The following is a 21355-nucleotide window of genomic DNA, read 5'->3' as shown; positions in this document are numbered from 1 at the left end:
TAGGCGTGGCTGCAGATGGCTGAATGGTGAGTAATTGTCCTTGTCAAATGAACACACATGCACACAAGCACATGCACACGCTCACACACTCACACACATTGTGGGCAGTTCCTGCAAAGAACAAATCTCCACACAGAGATTACATAAGACTTCCTTCCCCTGTGCTCTGTGACATTATATGACACTGGACATTCTCTGGTACAAGAACATTGCACAATTGGCATTTGCTAACATGTAGGGGGAATCTGAATGTCTTTTACTCACTCTTTGCTCTTGGGAAATATGCAAACACAGAGAGCATACGTAGTATACATACACATCACATTGTTAAAATTGTTTTCTTGTTATGCCACCCATTAGAGAGCTATTTTCTAGTATAATTCAATTATTGTGTGACTCCTGTTATATGTCAGGAGTCAGGGCATGACCGGATCTAAAACTGAAGTTACAAAGATAGAAAAGTTGATTATAGTTTCTATCTTTCATTCATAGTTTTGAAATTACCAAACCCTACATGCTCACAGTGACGTAGAAAACACTCCCCGCTCATACCGCAATTCGGTTTGAGCCACGGTGACTCACAGCTGTGACTTGCTGCAACACGAGGGGTGGAAAGTAGGTGAATAGGAAGATCTGTGAGTGACGCAGAGCCCAGCTTGTCCTGTTTTTTTAGTTTGCCTCAATATGCCAGTTGGAGCCTGAAGCTGCCTTTGTTGTTTGCTCCTTTATAGATAATATATGGCATGTAGCCCACATATGTACATAAATGTAACTACTCATATCATGTCCGCTTAATAGACAGGAAGCATGAAATATGTGTGGTGGAGAATGCGCTATGTTGGAACCAAAATGATGAATTTGCGTCATAAGAAATCTATTCACTAGTGTTACATTCTATTTTTAATTCTGAAGTGCCTTTTGTTCATGTTACGCAACACAATATGACCATAATTTTGCAGGCACTGTCGGGGTCGGAGAGAAATTTCTAAACTAACAAGATTTTTGACATTATGAAAAAGTTTAAAAATAGTAATGCCAAAAAATGTTCTAGTACAAATCTAAGAAAGTCCAAAAGTCAACCCAGATTCTGATCGAAGAATGAGAGTGAAGTGCCGGTCTAGCTTTCTGTAGAGAATAAATAACAGTTGATCAGATTATAAGTAACTTTGTAAAAGTCTAAAAGGGAAATTGAACTCACATGGTGGCACCTGTAAACAGAGACATCAGTGCATCTTGGAAGACAGTGATTTGTGCAGCATATCGTAAACAAGTGCAACACATTGGTGCCTTAATGATGCAATGATTATGGACTGGTAATAAAATAAGCGTTAAGAATGAAAGGCAGTTTAATTCAGAGGGCGTAGTTTGCATGAAGAAGATGGGAGTTGACATTGTGACTCAATTACTTAGAAAGTTGCTGATTCTTGTTTTCCTTGAAAAGTTTGGAACAGGCCAGTCGTCTTACAACTTTTGTGTTTCTGTTGTCAATCAAAGTTATGTAAGATGGGAATTAATGAGGCCACGTGTATTTGTGCAGCAGATACACAGAGATAGATAGACTACAGGCTGCCTAAAGCAAAAGTTGTCAATGTTGTTAACAAGCTGAAGTTACTTTGGAAATAGTAGAGTCTACAGTCCCCTAAGCACAATTATGTTACATGGCTATTACAGAAAATTCACTTTACAACTTTAGTGGGGGAAAAAAGGTAATTAGGCAAAGATATACAGGATTATAATGGAGAAATTGGGCAAAAAAATGGATGAATGCAATACTGAGGCCAATAAATTCTCAAGGTTACCAACATCTGACATCTTCCCGTTTTCATATGTCTCTGAATATGTTTTTAATGTTTTAATGTTAATCTTCATTCCTTATTTTGTATCTTTTATCATCACTCCAGATGTTGTAAAGTGCTTTATGAATAAACTTGGATTGACTGATATCTGGAAAAAATGCACTTTTGGTTTTGCTGTATCTGTTCTACCAATAGTATTTGTCTCTGAGCGTATAACACATTAGTTACTACCACTGGTACGACACAAAATGATCAGCAACTCAAAGGATTGTTTACATCAAACATTCATCATTACATAGGTATGCTGACAACTATATACGGTATGCAGGTTATGTGCAGTGAACCTGATCACCAGAGTCATTATATGAATTTCGTGTCTTCTATTTGTTGATAGGCAAGTGTGCATTCACACTTCAACACAAGACGTGGCAAACGTGTGAGAGTCGGTGCCAAACACAACAATGAGTCAGTGCACACCTAAGAAGAGAATACAACAGCAACATTACACAATAAAGGATATAAAGGGGCACAGTGGCAAAGATCTGGGCGCCAAAGAGCAGAGATGTATATCTGTCTGGTGATGATGATGAAGGACTTCATGCTTCATACCAGAGCTGCTTTGAAAATCACCACCTTTCTGGACAAGTGTGAAGTGTTGCCCGGAGGACTAGGATGACTAATGGCGCTTGGTCTCTGTCTGTGCACGTATCATCTTCAGGTTCCTTCTTCCGAAGAAAACGGTTGGTTTGTTTTATGTAAAAAACAAAAACAAAAAAACCACTGTAAACAGATGGGATCCACTTACCTCCTCCTTGGAAAAATGACCTCCCCCAAACAGATGATCATATTTCTCTTATTCTCCTGTAGTTCTGAGGAACTGAGAAAAGAGGATGTGGTTAAAAGCTGACTGACTTTATTATGACCAAGTCATTGAACTGACTGAATGGGAATATTGTTCATGTTAATTATACATTCATTCATTTATTGTTCTTGTCATGTCCGATTTTTTTCCTTTTTCAAGAGTCTGTTGCCATTTTCATTAATTGGCAATAAGATGATTATACTAATAGCCTCACTCTCACTCTTCTGCATATTACTATTGTCAAACATACTGAAATAATCCCCAAACTGACAAACACCTACTCTTTAGATGTGACATTTTCCCTGAAGATGTTGATTTCAAGTCTTTATTTTGGTTAATCTCTTGTCTGTATTGTGAGGATTTTCCTACTTAGTACCTACAAAAATCCTTTTGTCCTCTAACAGGTGGTGCGTACATTTACAGTGTGTGCACAGCACATCCCCCTGTCAAAACACTCAACTAAACTGATAACATCTACTCTGCAATTCACACCCACAGAGACCTTTAGCTTTATTTTGACAGACTAATTTCGGCTTCTACGTGGACATTCACTGGTGGAAAACTACTGGTATAAATAATAATAACGTAAGCAGCGGCTGAATTCCATTTAGCTGCTTCATCTTTGAAAGGTGTAGAGCCTTTGTTGTTAGCAACGCCTGCATGTTTCCTCCTGAGACAAATTAATTATCTGTTGTGATGTGAAGTCCTACTATGTTGTACTGAAACTTGAAAGACTTTTAAATGTTAAATATTCTGTGTTTTAAGTTTTTTAAACGTTCAAAGACATTTAGTGTATCGAAGGCCATTGATTGGGATTTTATTTTATTTACAAAATGTAATAAAGGAGTGGTGTGTCGAGGCACAGTAATAAAAGCAAACAAAGACAGTTTCTTAATAAAACAGTAATTTATTTCTGACTGAAAACTAAAATCGTCTGAACAGCACATTACAAGGGCATTGTTAAGATATTTTCTCCAAGGCTCAGTGATCACTTTCATACAGTACACTTGGCATGTACGCGGCATCTCCTTCAAAACAAAAGAAAAACAGAAAGAAAACTCTTTAACAGAGAACAAATGAGCCTGTTTGCAAACAGAAAAGAAAGAAAGAAAGAAAGAAAGAAAGAAAGAAAGAAAGAAAGAAAGAAAGGAAAAGGGGGAAATCAAAGAGTCCATCCTGTAGAAAGATGACTGATTGTACAATTACCAAGCATTTTGGTTTGGTTCTAAGCCACAGAGAAAGAAACCGGATCGCCTGACGACAGCAGGCGACGGCACAGGAGGCACAAAGACGTGACACAGACAGGACATCCCATAATATGCTCATACACAATCCACTGGGTTCCAGCTTTTAAGTTGTGAAATGTTTAATAGTTTCCGTTTGTTTTGTTTTGTGGATATTGTCGTCTAGTTGTAATTTTTTTTCTTTGTTAGCGAAAGTGTTGATACACTACAATCGATATTCTAAATGCTGCATTCATTTAATACATTAAAATTTTGCAATGTAACAAATACCTTTTCTCTGCATATGATAATCAACACAAAACAAAAGATGGCTCCTTTTTCTGACTAATGGAAGTCCTTTTCCTCCAGCCAACACAAACACCTTTCCATTCTTTGTTTTTTATTATTATTAAATTATCACCCTCGTCTACTTACTCCACCCTCTCTGTCCTCGTTCTCTTTCATAAATCCTCTCACAATCATTCACAGACTGACAACTTGACAGAAAAAAAAAATAAGAGTGCTGGATAAAAACATGAGGTAAGAAAGTGGTTTGATTATAGATCATGCAGAACATGCAAAACAGCAACAAAATATAGGGATGGAGAGAGTAGAAAAAAAATATGAGTGTGCATTTAAAAATGGGAGAAAAAAAGAAAAAAAAAAAAACTTACACAGCTTTGCGTCTTTGGTTATAAAGTAGGTCGAACAATTTTCACAGCTTTTCATCCCCGCAACCAAACCCCCAAATTCTTTTCTGTTTTTTATTTTTATTTTGTTTTGACAAAGAAAGTCTAGAAAAAGTTATTTAATAGTTTTCTTTATCAAAACATCCCATCACATATTTCATAACCTTAACAGGTGTTCTCCTGTACAAACCCCTCCTTTGCTCGTAATACTTTACACTTTACAAAATATACATTCAACCTGGATCTCACCTAATGCAAGCTCGGCTTTAGTGTTAGCACTATTTCATGAGAAGAAAAAAAGTCTATTATGGAACTTATTGCCTACTTATTGAGATCTACTTGTTGCAAGAGACTAGAATTTTATACCTGGCAGATTCTAAAATACCAAAAGACCAAAGAGAAAGGTTTCTTTTTTGTTTTTAATAATCTCCATTGACATTGTTCATTTACATTATGAAAATAGCAGCCCTGAAATAAATAAATGCAAATACTAAAACTGAACTAATGAAAAAGGTATTATGATTCATGTCAAAGTACGGTGGCTCTGAGAAAACAACACAAGCGTTTGTTGCAGCATATAACAAGCCGAGGCGCTCGACTCGCTCCGCTCAAGCTGAGGCGCCCTGCTGGCGTCCTCCTACCGCTCAGGGAGGTCGATTCGCCCCCCCCCACCCCCGCAACTTCTCCCTCGGTCCTCTGGCCTCTTCCAGCGCTGGAGTGATGTGGGGTAGAGATACTGGGGAGGACAGTCCCTGCTGGGTGTTTTTATAGGACCCTCGTCGTCACGCTGGCACCCCCCCTCTCTCTCACAGAGGCACCGTCCTCTTCCACCACTTGTTGCCCCCAACAAATAGAGCTCTCTTATGCCCTATGCCCTTTGCCCCCACTCCCCCTTCCTCCTCCTTAACAAGAGGGGCATGCAGTTTTACGGTGCGCACCGGCTCCCCCTGCCCCCTCCTCTTCCTTCTTTCTCTCCTTTTCTTCAGCTTTCCTCCTGCAGCCAAGCACAGGGCCAGAATAAGACGTTTCAAAGGGTGGTAAATGTCTCAATAATGCGAAGGCCCGGTGATGGCAGCGCGCACACACTGAAGCAGCATGGCTCTTGGTTGGCAAACAAAGATGTTGCTGATGCTGATTTTTTTTCCTAAAATGGAACATACTGAACGCAGCAGAGCCGAGCCTTTTTTTGCTTTATGGAGCTAAAGGGGACGGTAGTAGATGTTGTCTTTTTCTAACAGGATCTTCCACTCCAGTCCATGGAAGGTGTGTGTTTGAGCGTGTGAACTAGAGGTTGTGTGTGGGCGAGGGAGGGGATCACGCCGAGGTGATGTTGGGCTGGTGGGGGACGCTCTGACTGCCTTCGTGGTGAGCTAAGGGGGCGTTGTTGTTGTTGTTGTTTGTGACGAGCGGGTGGTGTTGTTGCTGCTGTTGCTGCTGCTGCAGCGGCGGCGACGTGCTGCTGCCGCCGCTGCTGCCCTGGACCAGCTGACTGGACAGCTGGTTGAGCTGCTCCGAGTTGGCCAGCGACTTCAGCACGGCGTTCTCGCGCTCCAGCACCGAGTTCCTCTCGTACAGCTCCTTGATCTGCTCCTTCAGCACCTCCACCTCCTCGCGAACGGCGTACATCAAGTGGCTCTTCACCAAGTCCTGAGAAGAAGGAGGCAAGAAAAAAGAAAAAAGAAAAAGGGAGACAAAAGTTATTTCATTTCCTCAGAGTTGTGTAACTTGTGCGTCAGCTGACCACGTCTTAAAGGGATAGTATCATTTTTTTTAAAGTGGGGTTGTATGATCTACAAATAGCCCCTAAGTACTTTAATTGCAGTAGAAGACTCTGCACTCCTCCCGTTAGCAACGCCAGCCCATAATAGCCCTGCCCAGAGATTTACAACATACATTGTTGTGAATGGACCCAAAGAAACGGCCTATTTTCACGGCCTTAAAGAGGTTTAATGTGAAAAAAAAAACCCAGTTCCATTGTTCGCTATAATATAATTTTTTCCAGCCCTTCAAAGTGCAGGAAAAACGCAGTTTTTATTTGGACCTAACCAACTCACGTATCCCTCCGCCCAGGGTTAGCGCCCGCCGATCAGCAGTTGGTTAGCTCCAAATAAAAACTGTGTTTTTCCTGCACTTTGAGGGGCTGGAAAAAATTATATTATAGCGAACAATGGAACTGTGTATTTCTTTTTCAGGTAAAACCTCTTTTAGGCCGCGAAAATAGGCCGTTTCTTTGGGTCCATTCACAACAATGTATGTTGTACATCTCTGGGCAGGGCTATTATGGGCTGGCGTTGCTAACGGGAGGAGTGCAGAGAGTCTTCTACTGCAATTAAAGTACTTAGAGGCTATTTGGAGATCATACAACCCCACTTTAAAAAAAATGCTACTGTCCCTTTAATGTAATTTTCATATCTGTGGGAAACTCACCATTGCCTGCTCGATCTTGTTGTCGATGGCGACGACGCTGGCACCGGAAGCACTGTGGGGAGAGAGAGAGAGAGAGCGAGAGTTACCACAAGATACAGATCTCATGATGTCTACCACGTGTTTTCGATTGATAACAGTTATTTCACAGTCATTCACTGCCAAGTTAGTGACAAACACGACCTGACAGAGGTCACTGGTACTGGCAGTGATGTAAGCAGGAAAATAAACACACACCCACTGGGTTTTTCTCTGACATTTTCTTTCTACGTATTTCGAGAATGAAATGAACTGATTCACTTTTCAAAGCAAACACACAGGCGGCAAAAATCGGAAAAACAAATTTGATTTTTAGTGCTCTTGAGAGAAAGTGATGAATGCTTTCAAAACCAACACTAACAACCAAACTAGTGATTTGCATGAAAAAGCATTAGAGTGAGACAAGAGGTGAAATAATCTCTCTGGCTAATAACTCCTTTGTGTAGCCGGTCAGCTCCCGATGTGTTCACAAATCATCAATTAATCACGATTAAAATGACATCACCTTTCAGCGCAGGTCTTTCTCATTCCCCTCTTACAACACAGTGGACTTTCCATACACCTCTGCATTAGTCAGTCACAATAACAACAACCCCTAATTCCAACATATTGAAATACAGTAAGCATTCAGCCACCACATTCACCACACACTGAATAAATGGATAAACCCTGAACTCTTGAAAGAGTCGCTTCTTGTCGCTAACAAAGTCTCACCTGTCCTAGAAGTGGGAGATGTCCATTTAAATTGCTTTTTTGTTTTTATATTGAGGGATCTTTGTGATTAACTTAAAGAGGGACCGTGCCATTAAACTAAACAATAAAAATCAAAGAGTGAGAGTTCCTATTCAGAAGCAGCTCACACCCATCAGAAAAAAACAGGTGTTTACACATCAGTTGGGACACAGCGAAGACTGTGTCACCCATGAATCAGAGTCTGACCACATGGGCTTAAATAGGCCATGAAAGCAACACTGTGTAATACCTGTATGAATTGATTTTTTTACACTTAAATGCTGGAAAAAAAGGCAATACAACAGATTTTATATGACAAAAGCTCCAGAGGACAATTAGAAACACCAGCATCTGAGCCACATCATCTCTGCATGGATACAGCGCAGGGAGCAGATCACACAGACAAGGCGTGCAGCTCCGAGGAGGAGCAGAGGACCGGGTGCGGCTGATGTCGCCGCCTGGGATCAGTTTACGTTATCAGCTGCATGCCATTGTTTCTATCTCTAGACTCCGTGGAGAGACAGACACGGGGGTTTTATCGCATCGTGCTCAAACACACGAAGCATCCAGTTCGCTTCTTTGTTCAAACTGCTATCAAAAGCCACTTAAAGGGGCCAGCAGCAGCGCAACATCTTATTTTCCAACCCCTCCCCCCCAGCTCCGACCGAGCGAAAGAACTGAACGCACCCCAGTTTATAAACAAAAGACCGTGCACTTACTCAACCACGCGACAAGATCCACGAGTCCGAGTTTCTCCGGGTTTTACGTCGCGGAAATGATTGTTTTTATATATATGTAGGCCTATAGCCTATATAAATGACACACTATACAGAATCTTTATCCGTGTCCACAGATAACGTTATTCTCCAGAAAACGCTCTCTTGCACAATCACCGCCCTGCTCGGATGTGAATGGAGGAGAGAGAGAAAAAAAAGAGAGGAGCGAGGCGTCCTCGCGCCGCTAGAAGGTGCTCTGTCGTGGATCTGACGCACGAGAGGGAACAGAATGTGCAGACACACTAATAAAGTTTGGAAGGAGTTTAACATCAAATGTCAAATAGATAAAGTGAGAAAAATAACTTTTAATCAGAGATAAAGCGACTTTTCCTACTTTTAAAAAGGACCTTGAGTATATTAGTAAGAATTATGTATTATTATATAAATATATTCACAGATTTGAGTCTTTTCAATACTGAAATTATGTTTCTTTTGCGTAAATGTTAGTTTATACATTCACGTACTTGAGTCTATTCTGCCCTGAAATTACATGTCTTATGCGTAAATGTGATGAAACTTGAATTTGGAAAACTGTAGCCTATGGGAAAGGTAAAAAATATATAGCCTACATAAAAAAACTAACTTCTGTAACCATATACAGTCGACGTAGATTATTTTAAAATATTCTATACCAAACATAAACACCAGAGCAGCTTCACGGTGCGCTCCAGGAGTCCATGCAGTGTTTACATCCCTACTGGAGCGCACGTATGGACAGCCTGGAGAAGGGGGGCGGGGAGGTGAGGGGTCGCACTACAAACACACACTAAACAGATGCCACATTTAATAGGAATAAAATAAAACAACAACAAAAAACATGCTGGTGTGTCACAACCAGGGACTGTATTGCAAACAGCTGACAGTTAAAACATGCGGGAGCGCCCAGCGAGAGCAAATGGTCATTTATCAGACTGGATGTAAACTGTATTTCCCATAACTGTGGCATCAAACACTCCTGAGTGTTGTAAAGTCCATAAAGCGAAACACACGGGTCGGAACCGTCCAGACAAATCACAGTTTTCTGCTCAGTAGCCTATAATAATAATAATGATGATGATCATAAGAAGTAGGCTTTAATAATAATAATAATGCATGAAAAGTAGGCTATAGAAGAGGCAGGAAAATAGAGCAACGGTGAAACCAGATCCGCGTACTACCATAGGAAAGGCAACATCCCCCCTGATTGTATCAGACACACACACATAAACCACATGGAGATGGAGTGACGCGACAATAAAAGCGCTGTATTTACCTGCCGCATCTCGCTCTGTACGCCATCAACCGGCCCGAGTAGGTGGGTGAGGTTCCCGGGGAGCATGGGAGACTGTAGCTCATTCTGCAGCGCATGTTCGCGTCTCTTCAAAACTCTTCCAAACTCTCTGCAAAAACTTTTTTTTTTCCACTAGTCCGATATACTACTACTACTCCGACTGTGTGTTCAAACACGAATGCCTCTTGTTTGACTGGGTGCCGAGTGAGTATTAAAGCCCCGCTCGGGTCACATGGTGAGAAAACAAAGAGGCGGGGCTTATAGCCTCCCTCCCTCCCTCCTCCTCCCTCCCCCTCTCCACTTGATTTACTCCTGAGAGGAAGGACTCGTGAATCAGTTACATTATTCGCTGCCACTGTCTGCCAGGACGGCTGCCACCCCAGAGGCACAGTACAACTTATTCAAAGATTAAGCCTTAATTAAAAGAAAAAGGAGGCAGTGTTCACGTGTACTCACACAGACGGAGAAGATGGCTCTGATCTGTCCTGTTGGTACAAATGTTTAACTCTTTAGTTGGCAGGGGGATATGTTTTAAATGTATGGACTTTTAACAACTTATTTTATGCTGTTCTGCTTTCAAAGAGGGATAGCAGTGTAGTATATAATAACAGCAGCTGGCAATGATGATAAACCAAGCTATATCGACTTTTAATAACTTCTTTTGTGCTGTTCTGCTTTCGAAGAGGGATAATAGTGTAGTAGGAGTATTTAATAACAGCAGCTGGCACCGACGATAAACTAAGTTGTGTTTTTCCAAACGATTAAACAATTTAACTGTGCCAAAGTTCATCGCTACAACCGGCTTTATCATGTCATGTTCGTGCGGATGTTAGTCATTCAGTTCCCTTTTCGTGTGATTATTCTACATCTGAAATGTTGAGGAAATTTATTCAAGCAGCAACATGCGTGCAATCAGAAATAAAAAAATAAAAAAAAGCCAAGAAAGATGTCGTAAACTAGGGAAATGAAAATGCTGTTTTTATTGGCCTCATTGACATTGAGACTATAGAGTCGGCACAGTGAAGCACAGTGGCATGTCACACTGAATCTACAGGGGGGGGATCCATGTGCGTTGCAAAGTGATCACACTGGAAATGCAGTGCTCCACATTTCTACGGTCCTTTCGCTGACTTTTTTCCCCTGAGGCGAAGATAAGAACAACAGCTACATGTGAGCAGAGGAAATCGTTTTTAAAATGCCGGCTCATTTTCCTGCTCATCCGAATTCTTTGTCGAATTACTGAGCGAGCTAAAAATATTCAACTGTAAGTTTCGGAGATGATGTACAGCATGACAGATGACAGCAGGGTAAATTAGTTTGCATTCCACAATGAGTGTCTCACTCCGACTTGTGATCCGAGGACTGATAAACAACGCGAGGAGGAGACAACATTCCTCCCTTTGAACTGAGCAGTTACACATCTGGGACAAAGACAGAAGAGAATGTCCATGGGCTGAGGCTGGAGTATGTTTTCATCAATAAAAATAATAAAAATAACACACACACACAGGTCGGTTGGAACAAATTAGATCTGCAAGTGACCTGAAGGATCTGTTCTTCAGGAATGAAAACAGGTTTACATATGTTAGGGAGGCAGAATGAGGCCTAAACTAATTTGTTGCCATTCGGTGTCCAAGCAAAACAAAGCAAATTGTACATTTTATCCACTGAGAAGGACATGTGGCGGTTTATATAAGGACCGCTCGCTGTTGTAACCTCAACATGGGCCTTCCCCGCAGACTGTAGAAGTGCACACATGCACTCGCCGTCCCAGCCTCCCTCCCTCCTTCCCTCCCCTCCTTCCCTAACAAAGTCTGCAGGACCACATGGCAGCGCATTCCACCTCCGGCCCCGAGGCCAGCGCCTCCAAACCCAGACATCTGTGTCAGAGCCACCATCACGCTGGGACGACGCACAGTCGAGCTCCTCGGTGAGGATCTGTTATCAAAACAGTCACAAGTTGTTTGATTTGATACCAGCTAACGGCCCCGGCCTTCGCCATCGGTTCGTTTCCCGTTTGAGCCTCCTGCCTTTGCTCGCACGCCACAAGTTATAGTCATGATGATGAGAGAAGAAATATGCATTTGAGTGCAAACTGATATATCACAAGAGACACGTGCAGGAGCAAAGTGTGCATCTCCTCCATGTCTCTTGAGTTTGTCACATGAGCGTCCGAAATCCACTCCATCGGGGCACAGATGCACCGGCACACGTCCCCGTCCCAAAGCATACAAACACTCGCCGTGGGGGGAGGCAGCTGAGTAAATCAGACCTCAGTGATAAACCCCCCGCCCCTCCCTTCTCTGTGAGTGTATTTCAAAACAATAGCTGGAGGGTGGGGGCTGTAACAACAGAGGGAGTGAGCTCACCGACGACTCACCGTTGCCCTCTTTCAGATGTAGAGGCCTCCCCCCTTTCACTCGGGTCTCATCCAGTTTTTTTGTCTTTCAAGATGCAGTTCAGCTGCTGCATCAGAGGGGGTCAGCAGAGGCTCCGAGGAACTTGAGCTACAACACTTCAGAGACGACTTAAGTCTTCTCTTTATTATTGATCACAATCGGCTCATTCGTGATGGCACAAATCGGCAAAGAAGCTTCCATTTTGAGGAGGCAGGGACCACTGAAGCATCACAGTCATCATGATCCTGACAGTTGTAGTGAAACTGAAACTTGTTGACTTGTAGCCAAGTGCTACAAGTCAACCTGGAAATGTAACGTGTGTGCAGAGAACCGAGAGTGGCTTCTCTATTTAAGTCACTGAAAACATTAAAAAAAAAAAAAAAAAAAACAGCTGCTGCTTGACCCCAGAACCAACCAAACCGGCCCCTCAAACGCTCTGCTCCACTAATGATCACCCTCTCTGAAAACAAAGAGAGCAGTATTTTGCCCTCAGAGAGCCTTCTCAACAGGCGACCTGTGAGCCTCTCATGTTTACCTATCTCGTTAGACAAATTAGATCAGGGCAGCGGTCGCATCCAGTTTTCCATGGAAACCTGCACTGTAAATAAAAATGTTTTTGATGGGGATCAATTACTTTCAGAATATTTCTCAGTCAAGACTGTCACTATTTTTCATTTCTTCAGATTTGTCCCCTTAAGAACATTTCCAGGGCTGTAAACAACTGGCAATAACTTTCCAGATAAATGAGCTTATCTTTTCACCTATTACCACCATACATAACAAAGAGAAGTGTCACATCTTCACATGAGAGAAACACTGTAACCAGAAAATGTTTGGCATTTGCACTTGAAAGATGGTTGAAATTATTTAAATTGTTGAGCTGGTTTGATCATCTCAACAATGAATACTGATTTGTTAATCAATTAATAAACCAAACATTTCTTGAGCAATATGAAAAAGAATGCATTTTCTAAACCATGTGAGGCAATTTCCTCAAGTCAAACCACAGGAAAACTTTTTTTTTTGTTTATTACTATTATTCAAGAACAAACAGATTATTCAAAAATGAACATCTTTGCTGTTTACTTCTTCCATGTGAAGTTTTTTACTGCCAAGCAGTCGAGGTAAAGTGACACTGTGCACCGAGCGATGTGTGAATGCCATCGACGTGCTTGTCACAAACCAGACAAATAACCTGAATGTGAGAAACAAGTTGCATAACCCAAAAACGCCCGAAATACATTTGATTTTTGAACTACAGTCGTCACAGAGAAAAGTATCTCAACCAGCTGCCTCCGTGCTGCACTGCACTGAGGAGTTTCAAACAGTAACGACAATCGCAGGATGCTGGAAGTATGTTAATATGCGCCTCTGAACATGGAGGATTTTTTCGGATGCTGTATTGTCGGGACGCGTCGTCTACATAAGGGGAGGACACAATAGAGACTAAACAACATAAAACAGACCTCTGGGACCTCTTGTCTGATGGATGGAAGTTTTATTTTTCCAGCACTAAATCAGAGTCATGAGTAGGTGTGTCCGCTGCCACCGAAGCTTCCTAGTAAACAGCTCAAAGGAACTGTCCCACTCGCACCCTCGCCTGTTACATAATCCCTAGACTTGTGCACAAACATCGCCTTGTTCGGCATATGTCCCTACGTGACATGCTCAAAGACCACCAGCCCGTCCTCCATTAAGACATGCTCACCTCTGGCAGATGTCTCGGTGGATGAACCGGACAACAGGGAGCACGGACAGGAATCTCGGCCCTCGAGGGCTTAATACACTCAAGGACTGACTCTTAATTTTAACGGGTTATGGAGGACCTTGTTATTATAGCCTGTCTAGGGGCTAAAATAACTACCAGCGGGGATGTTTGTTAATGGCTGCAGAGCCGTCTTGCTCCTGGAGAAGTGATAAAGAGCAACAGTGTAATGCGACCATCAAACTCCATATGCAAACAAAGGGGAGGGGGGGAGATCCAGGGCAGGGGGTCCTCCGGCCTTAAATAATCGTTCAACTAAAACCAGATCTTCGGCACGCAACCATGTGCCTCGATATCATATTTCACTACTTTTTCCTTCGCCTCCCCCCCGAATGATTTGGGTCTTCGCCACTTGTTTGGCTCAGTGTGGATTAGGACCTCGCTGGAATGTGTTAAAAGTAATAGTGCTACTCCTGAGGCTTTAATGGGAAAATCCTGGCACCTCACCGTTAACGAGCCTCTGTATTCAGCAGGGCATTTATCACAGGATCAAGGACTTAGGGGAAGTTCAGACCTGGCATTAATATGCATCTCGTCGCAACCCTGATTAGACAGCTCTAAGCACGGCAGTTCACGCCTGGCTGTAGTATGCGACCTGATATGCACTGTGAGTGAGTGAGTGACCACTTGATCGCGATCGGCCCTTCCTAACCCCGGCTGCTCTACATGCACATAAACACGGACATCAATTCTGTTTACAAAGACCTAATGCAATGCTGTTTCCAGCCAGACTGACTGTGACAGACGGGTCTGTGTCCGTGTGTTTGTGAATGAGACAGAGAGAGAGAGGGAGAGGGAGAGGGAGCAGTGCAAGGAGGGTCCGAGTGAATCAATGCACTGTGCCACAGCCCCGCAATGAAATGAGATGTTATCCATTTAAAATAGTAAAAAAAAAAAAAAAAAAGGAAAATCAATGTAGGTCAAAGCTGATGTTTTGGTGTGCCGTCAAAAATAAATCAATATGTGGGAAACACTGTGAAGTATTTTTGAATTCATTATGAAACCACAGGACAGGTCATGAGTTGAGTATGATCAAGTGGGAAATTTTAGTTCAAAGAGTCAGTTTCTTACATAAAAGACAGTATGTTTTGAACTCCGACATTGATTGATTGCGAAAACAATCCTCTGATTAATCAATCATAATAATAATCATTCTCTTTAATCTCTAACCCAGTCATGTGTTAGGTTGTGTGTGGTAATTGGGGCTGCACTGGCCATCATCATCATCTACTATATCGGCGACCGTCTGCTGTTCCCATTGAGATGTTTAATGGTGAACATACCTTACATAAGCGCAGGCTATATTAGCCTGTGGTAATATCAGATGTCCCCTAGGTGTGAATACCTTTAACAGGGTGCGATGCGATACGATGTTAAAAAGGCTGCATGTGTGCTCAGCAAACTTTTTTCTACAAAAATGAAAAGAGGTCAAATGTCAGCACAGCGACGTTTCCAAAGATACAAAGCTGACAGGATGAAAATGTTACCACCGTACAGTGACGTCTTTTAAAGTGGTTTAAGTGGTTTAAAAGCCTTTCATGATTATGATTTGCAACAATTAGTCCCACACTGCGTTTTAAAAAAGGATCTTTTAGCTTTTAGCTTGGCCTGTCAAGTCATTTCATGTTCATTTAGATCTGCAATTAGTGATGTGGCTGGAGGGGCTACCTGCTGTACAAATGCTGAGTAATCCGTTCAAAATGATGTGTTGTGTGTGCTTCTTTGAATGACTTGGAGTTGGGCAAGGTCTTCTCAGAATCGTAGAATTTGCAGGGAGGCAGGATGACTACAGTTATGTCAGAATGAGGGAAAATGAAAGGGGTCATTGGCAAAATTCCAAGTTTGAACAGATACTGAAAAAGCTCGGAATAGTTCCTACAAGATACATAATGTCATTGGGGGACGCTAAAGGCAGATTGCTCATAACTCAGCAACTGACGCAATCACTGCTATAGGTGTTTTTGTTTCAGCATATCAAGAGTTAAACTGCAGCTTTCTCACGTTTAACTTTCCTCATAATGAAATGTTTGTCCCTGTGTCATAAACTTCTACCTGGTCTGGAGCAAATAACCCTCCATGGCTGAGCGTGAGCGTGGGGCCACTGATCAAGTGTGCTCAGTCTGAATATAAATCTGTCTTTTCTTTATTGTCTGTAATCATAAAGTTGATCACTGTGGATGGAGGGCAATAAAAGGGGCTGCTGCTGCTGCTGCTTTACTTGGGACCAATCACAGCTTAACAATGAACCCATTCAGCAGATCAACAGATTGCTTTTCTGACATGTTTACAAATGCAAAGTGTAAGTTGTAATTTAGTTAAGTCTAAAATAAATTAATCTCCTGTGGTTAACCAGATTTCTAAATACTAGGTCTGTATGGGATCAAATGACGGTCAAGATCTTGAGCTTGTGAAATGATGGATAGAGATTATTTCATAACCCATGGTTGTTAATAGTCGGCCTGGCAAACCTGTGGCAGGATGTGAATGTGAAGCGTTGCAGGAAATAATTGGGTATGTCAAAATAAAATTTGTGTGATCACACAAAGAAGGAAAAGCTTCCGTGAATATATGAGCACAAAAACATACACAACAACAATCACAAGTAGGAATTATCGCCATGCTCTGTGTAACACTGAAGTTACACATACAACACTATAATAACTAACACTAACTTGATCTTACACAACAGGTGCTAATTTTGACACTGCTTTACCTGCCAACATCAAACACTTTCTGCTTTAAACACATACTCAGATGTTCACAAAATGTTTCTTTTTCTCAGCCTATGTGTCGCCTCAATGTTGTTATTGATTTGCACAAATTTCATTTCAGCATTTAAAAAAAAAAAAAATCATTCACAAACTTGAATCTCTCAAGAACAATCTTGTCGACAGTCAATGATAATATGCAAATTCTGGTTTTGAAACTCATTATACATTATTGAACAGTATCGTTAAATCTTTTGGATTTTTATCTGAGCCCGCGGGGATATGGCAGATGTGAGGATGAACAGGCGAACCCGTTTTGAACACCACAGTAGAGACTTGCGCAAAAATACCACACAGCTGTTTCTGCAAAAGTGCTGTGTGGATTTGCTGTCACACTGAGGTTTTACATTTTTCTCAAAGCAATCATTTTCAGGAATGCTCCTTTATGCCCTCGGACTGTTTGTGAGCAATACCCCCTTTCTTTCACAACCAACAAGCCCTGCCTTGCTGGAGAGCTGGCACAGGACAAAGGGAGGCGGAATGAGGCGGCTCCCTCAGGTTCACCTGTGGTTAGTTGAAAAAAGTTTTGAATAAAGCTGCACTGTGAGTTACGGAGCCCAGAGGCAAACATGAGCTGGCTGGAGAACAAACAAAAGCGTTGAATCTTTTGCCAGCCGCAGCGACACACACTTTGCTCAACTGCTACTGTTGTTTTACGTAAACTTCCCTCTCATCTGGACCTGCATACCAGGTCTGGAGCAAACGACTGGACGTTGGTCGTATGGACGTCGGTGAATCCGATTCTCTCCGCACCAGATTACACACACATATTCATGACAGTTACATCTTTCTAATTACACTAGGCTACTATAGTCTTTGTTCGCTTGCCAATGGCTGGTAGGAGTCATGGGAGTGGAAATCAATCAGGTGGATATTCCCATGTCACTTAGTGACTTAATTTATGTTTCGCAAATCAAATGCTTCGTGTGACTAATGCCCTTGTCACACACGTGAAACAAAAGTATGAAAGGAACATATAAACTATACTGCGTGTCTTGATATGAACCACAGCGAAAAGGTAATAAATTCAACACGCATCATCAGCATTTGCCTTAGAGCGTTGTTTTTGCAAATTTTTCATCACAGGCACTGCCAAATGTAAAATATAATCATCCAACACATCAAAGATCAAAGACCAGAACATTAACGGGCTGAAAAGATATTTGTTATAATTTGTTTGGCAAAAAACAGCTGGGTGAGAACACGCATCACACACACTGCCCCATTGTGCTCAATTCTGGCAAATTAGCCAAAAAATCACAATGAAATTGACTTTAATTTTCATGCAGATGCCATGAGACTTTCTAAAGGATCTCTATGTCATTAGCCCCCGTTTCCACTGCAGGAACTTTGGGGTCACGGTTACGGGGCCGGGGCCGTTGGCATGTGTCTCCGTAGCAGGAACCGCCCCTGAAGGACTTGTGGAACTTTTACGGGGGCTTTACGAGTCCCTACCTCGGGGGTACTGTAGGTACTTCGAGCAGCCCTGAAAAACTCCTGGGTGGGGCTTGAGGTTTACTTGGTGGCGATTGTGGATACGCAGAGCGGGCCAACAGAAAGCATAAGAATGAAAGAAAAACTGCCACACGGCGATTACGGGACAGTCGCAACTGTTGCACGATGTTAAAGGGATAGTAGCATTTTTTAAAAGTGGGGTTGTATGATCTACAAATAGCCCCTAAGTACTTTAATTGCAGTAGAAGACTCTCTACACTCCTCCTGTTAAAACCTCTTGTGGGCCGTGAAAATAGGCCGTTTCTTTGGGTCCATTCACAACACTGTATGTTGTAAATCTCTGGGCAGGGCTATGGGCTGGCGTTGCTAACGGGAGGAGTGCAGAGAGTCTTCTACTGCAATTAAAGTACTTAGGGGCTATTTGTAGATCATACAACCCCACTTTAAAAAAAATGCTACTATCCCTTTAACGTCGCCTCAAGAGTCCGGTGGGTCCTACACCGGTTGCTCTCTGCAGTGGAGACTCAGCGGCCTAGACTAGAGGGCCGAGTGAGAGGACGTTCCTATAAAGTTCCCGTCTCCTAAATTTCACCAGGAACGTCCTCAGTGGAAACGGGGCTACAGGACCCAAACTAGGAACTGCTGCCTTGGAGGTCTTTTCTCAGACAATGACATATAATTTCAACCACTGGTGCCGACCTCCGGTTCAACATCAAGGGACTGCATGCAGAAACGCTGCCGCTTAAACCCCACAGTTTGCAAGTCAGTGTTTGGTGACAGCCAATTACATGTCCATGGCAAAGAATCAAGAATTCAAACAGGCTTCATGGGACAGGGCATGGGAACAAAAAGTTGTTGACTGATGGTTGTTGTGACTAATACAAACCATAATTATATCCAAGTTAAAAAACAAATGGCACCGATCCTCCGACGGCGATTATGCTCCTCAACAGGCACTCACATGCTTTCTAACAATTAACAATCTATATTGACAATTTTTTTAGACCTGGAAATGATTCAGTTCAACCCTCAAGGGCCGCAACTAACGACAATTACAATTACCGGCTTACTGTTGCTATAGAAATACAATTCTGTAACTTGCTTGATCCATTCAAGTCAAACCTGAAGATATTTATGATCAGAAAATAATATACGATAAAAAAAAAGCAGAAAAATCTCACATTGTTAAGATTAAAACTGCAAATTGTTTTGCTTTTCTGGTTTGAGAACGACAGGAGCCTGGTTGATCAGGAGCGCTACTTCTTCATTTTCTGTTGATCGTTTATAAATCACCCAATGGTTTCAGCACTTCTTGGATTTTCCCTGTGGTGATGACTGTTGGAAGGGAAGAGACAATGCATTGGCATTTTGAGCTGATTTGATTTAGGGCAATGTGCTTTAACAGCCTAGGAAATGCATTCACTAATACAGCTCTAACTCTGTCTGTCATCAATTTCTTTGGCTTTAGGATGAGATCTTAAAAGATAAGAATTCATTGTGAAAATACATTTCCTGCGTCAAAGAATCATGGTTATAAATCAGCAGCTTCTCATCTGAGCATACTAATGACATACTCTAGAGAGAACATAACGTCAGATGACACAGCCTCTGTCATGCTATCTCAGTGTGGTCTTCTATTTGTGGTGCTAAAACCCCCTGGCACTGCGCCGCACACGTTGTATAGGCGAGAGAAACCTGAGCACCGCATCCTTGTGACCGGCAGAACGGAGATACTCAAAAGTGTCACACCAAGCCCTGAAACAGAGCCAGATGAGAGTGTTACAAAACACACCCGGACACTTCCTGCAGTGCCATGCTCTCTCCATGCATTACACACGCGCAGCTGTTGCACTGTCCAGCTTGACAAGTCGTTTCGTGCCAGAAAACGGACACATTATTCATTCAGTTTCTTTTCCCCTTGCATTTTTTCCTGGCAATGGCAGAAATTTGTACACGATGTTTGCGATATAAAAATACAAGACACTTAGCCTTTCCTGTGTCTCTGTTAAAATTTCGAAATTATATGATGTCGAAATAACTTTTATAATAAACTTGGTTACTAAAACTAAAGAAAACAAAGGTTTTTAAATTGCATGGGGATTTTTTCACAACCAAGGCCTACCTGCCACAAAAAAAATCTTAAAAACTAATGCAGAAAACTACAAACATACATTTTTGAATCACAGAATTCAATAGTTACAATGTTCTGTGGTCAGGTATGAACCTCACTGACAATTCAAGTCCTCTTTTAGCTGTAAAATATGATGTCGATTCTTGGTGACTGATGGTGTCATTTGTTGAAAAACTAGGTGACGATGTTGACAACTCACTGACACATGCAGAAAAACGACACCTCAGGATTCCACAAATAGCTAAACGACAAGTTAACCTGGACATATTCTTGAACGGTTCACTTCGTTATGGGGGTGCAGGGTCTGGGTTAGCCAGCCAGTCCAGGCCACACACACACACACACACACACACACACACACACACGAGTAAACACACCCGTGCTCGTACCTATCGTTGACAGGCTTTGACCCTCGTAATCTGCTAGGCCGGAAAGCCTGGTAGAAAGCAGTGGATGGGTTCCTGCATTTTAATGGGCAAGGAAACAGAGACAGGAGAAACATGAGTAAAGGAAGAGAAACATGTACACTGGTAGAGAGACATGCCACGGCAGAGAGAGAGAGAGGTGAATGAAAGTAGAGGAAGATCCTGAATCACACTTGAGAAGTCAAGAGAAATGATGATACAATCCAGATTTCCGAGCACTATTCAGAAATTACAAAATGTGGCTGTTTCCAAATCGGGAAAAAAAGCTATCATCATATACAAAAAAGTTGAATTACTGCCGCTCCTTAAACTTCAAGCTTTCACTGAAACATTACAGTGATGAACAAACAACCATTCCCCTTGACAGCTCTGTAAGATATGACAATAACCTGTTAGTTAAGGAGAATTACTCTTGGTACTCGGTATTCTTCAAGTACATTAAAATATGTACAAAATGTTTGGTAATTAACAAAATTCACTGTAAAACTCCAGGCTGCAACAGCCTTCATAATTAACAGAAGTGTTCTTTTTTATCAGTTTCAGTCGGGATCATCTTGTCTCCTTGTACTCTGGCGTATTTTACTTTATGTAATAACACAGT

General features: G+C 42.0%; 1 protein-coding gene across 5 annotated transcripts in view; it reads right to left on the bottom strand.

Annotated features, from left to right (window-relative positions):
• Positions 1 to 3545: 3545 nt before the first annotated feature.
• The window catches only part of tsc22d2 (TSC22 domain family 2), a 38166-nt gene continuing 20356 nt past the window's right edge, over positions 3546 to 21355 (bottom strand). For 2 of the 5 annotated variants that reach the window (XM_085774559.1, XM_085774558.1), the window contains 3 exons: positions 20719 to 20790; positions 6998 to 7049; positions 3546 to 6217 (listed from right to left, as the gene is read on the bottom strand). In XM_085774559.1, coding sequence (XP_085630685.1) covers positions 5885 to 6217; positions 6998 to 7049; positions 20719 to 20790 — 457 coding nt within the window. In that variant the 3' untranslated portion in view covers positions 3546 to 5884. The remainder of the gene's footprint in view (positions 6218 to 6997; positions 7050 to 20718; positions 20791 to 21355) is intronic. The other 3 variants (XM_085774563.1, XM_085774562.1, XM_085774561.1) reach the window with 2 other exon arrangements.

This window comes from Trachurus japonicus, chromosome 4, assembly GCF_045865225.1.
Source record: "Trachurus japonicus isolate A0001 chromosome 4, Traja_1.0".
Classification (NCBI taxonomy): Eukaryota; Metazoa; Chordata; class Actinopteri; order Carangiformes; family Carangidae; genus Trachurus; species Trachurus japonicus.
This window is presented reverse-complemented; position numbering and strand designations above follow the sequence as displayed.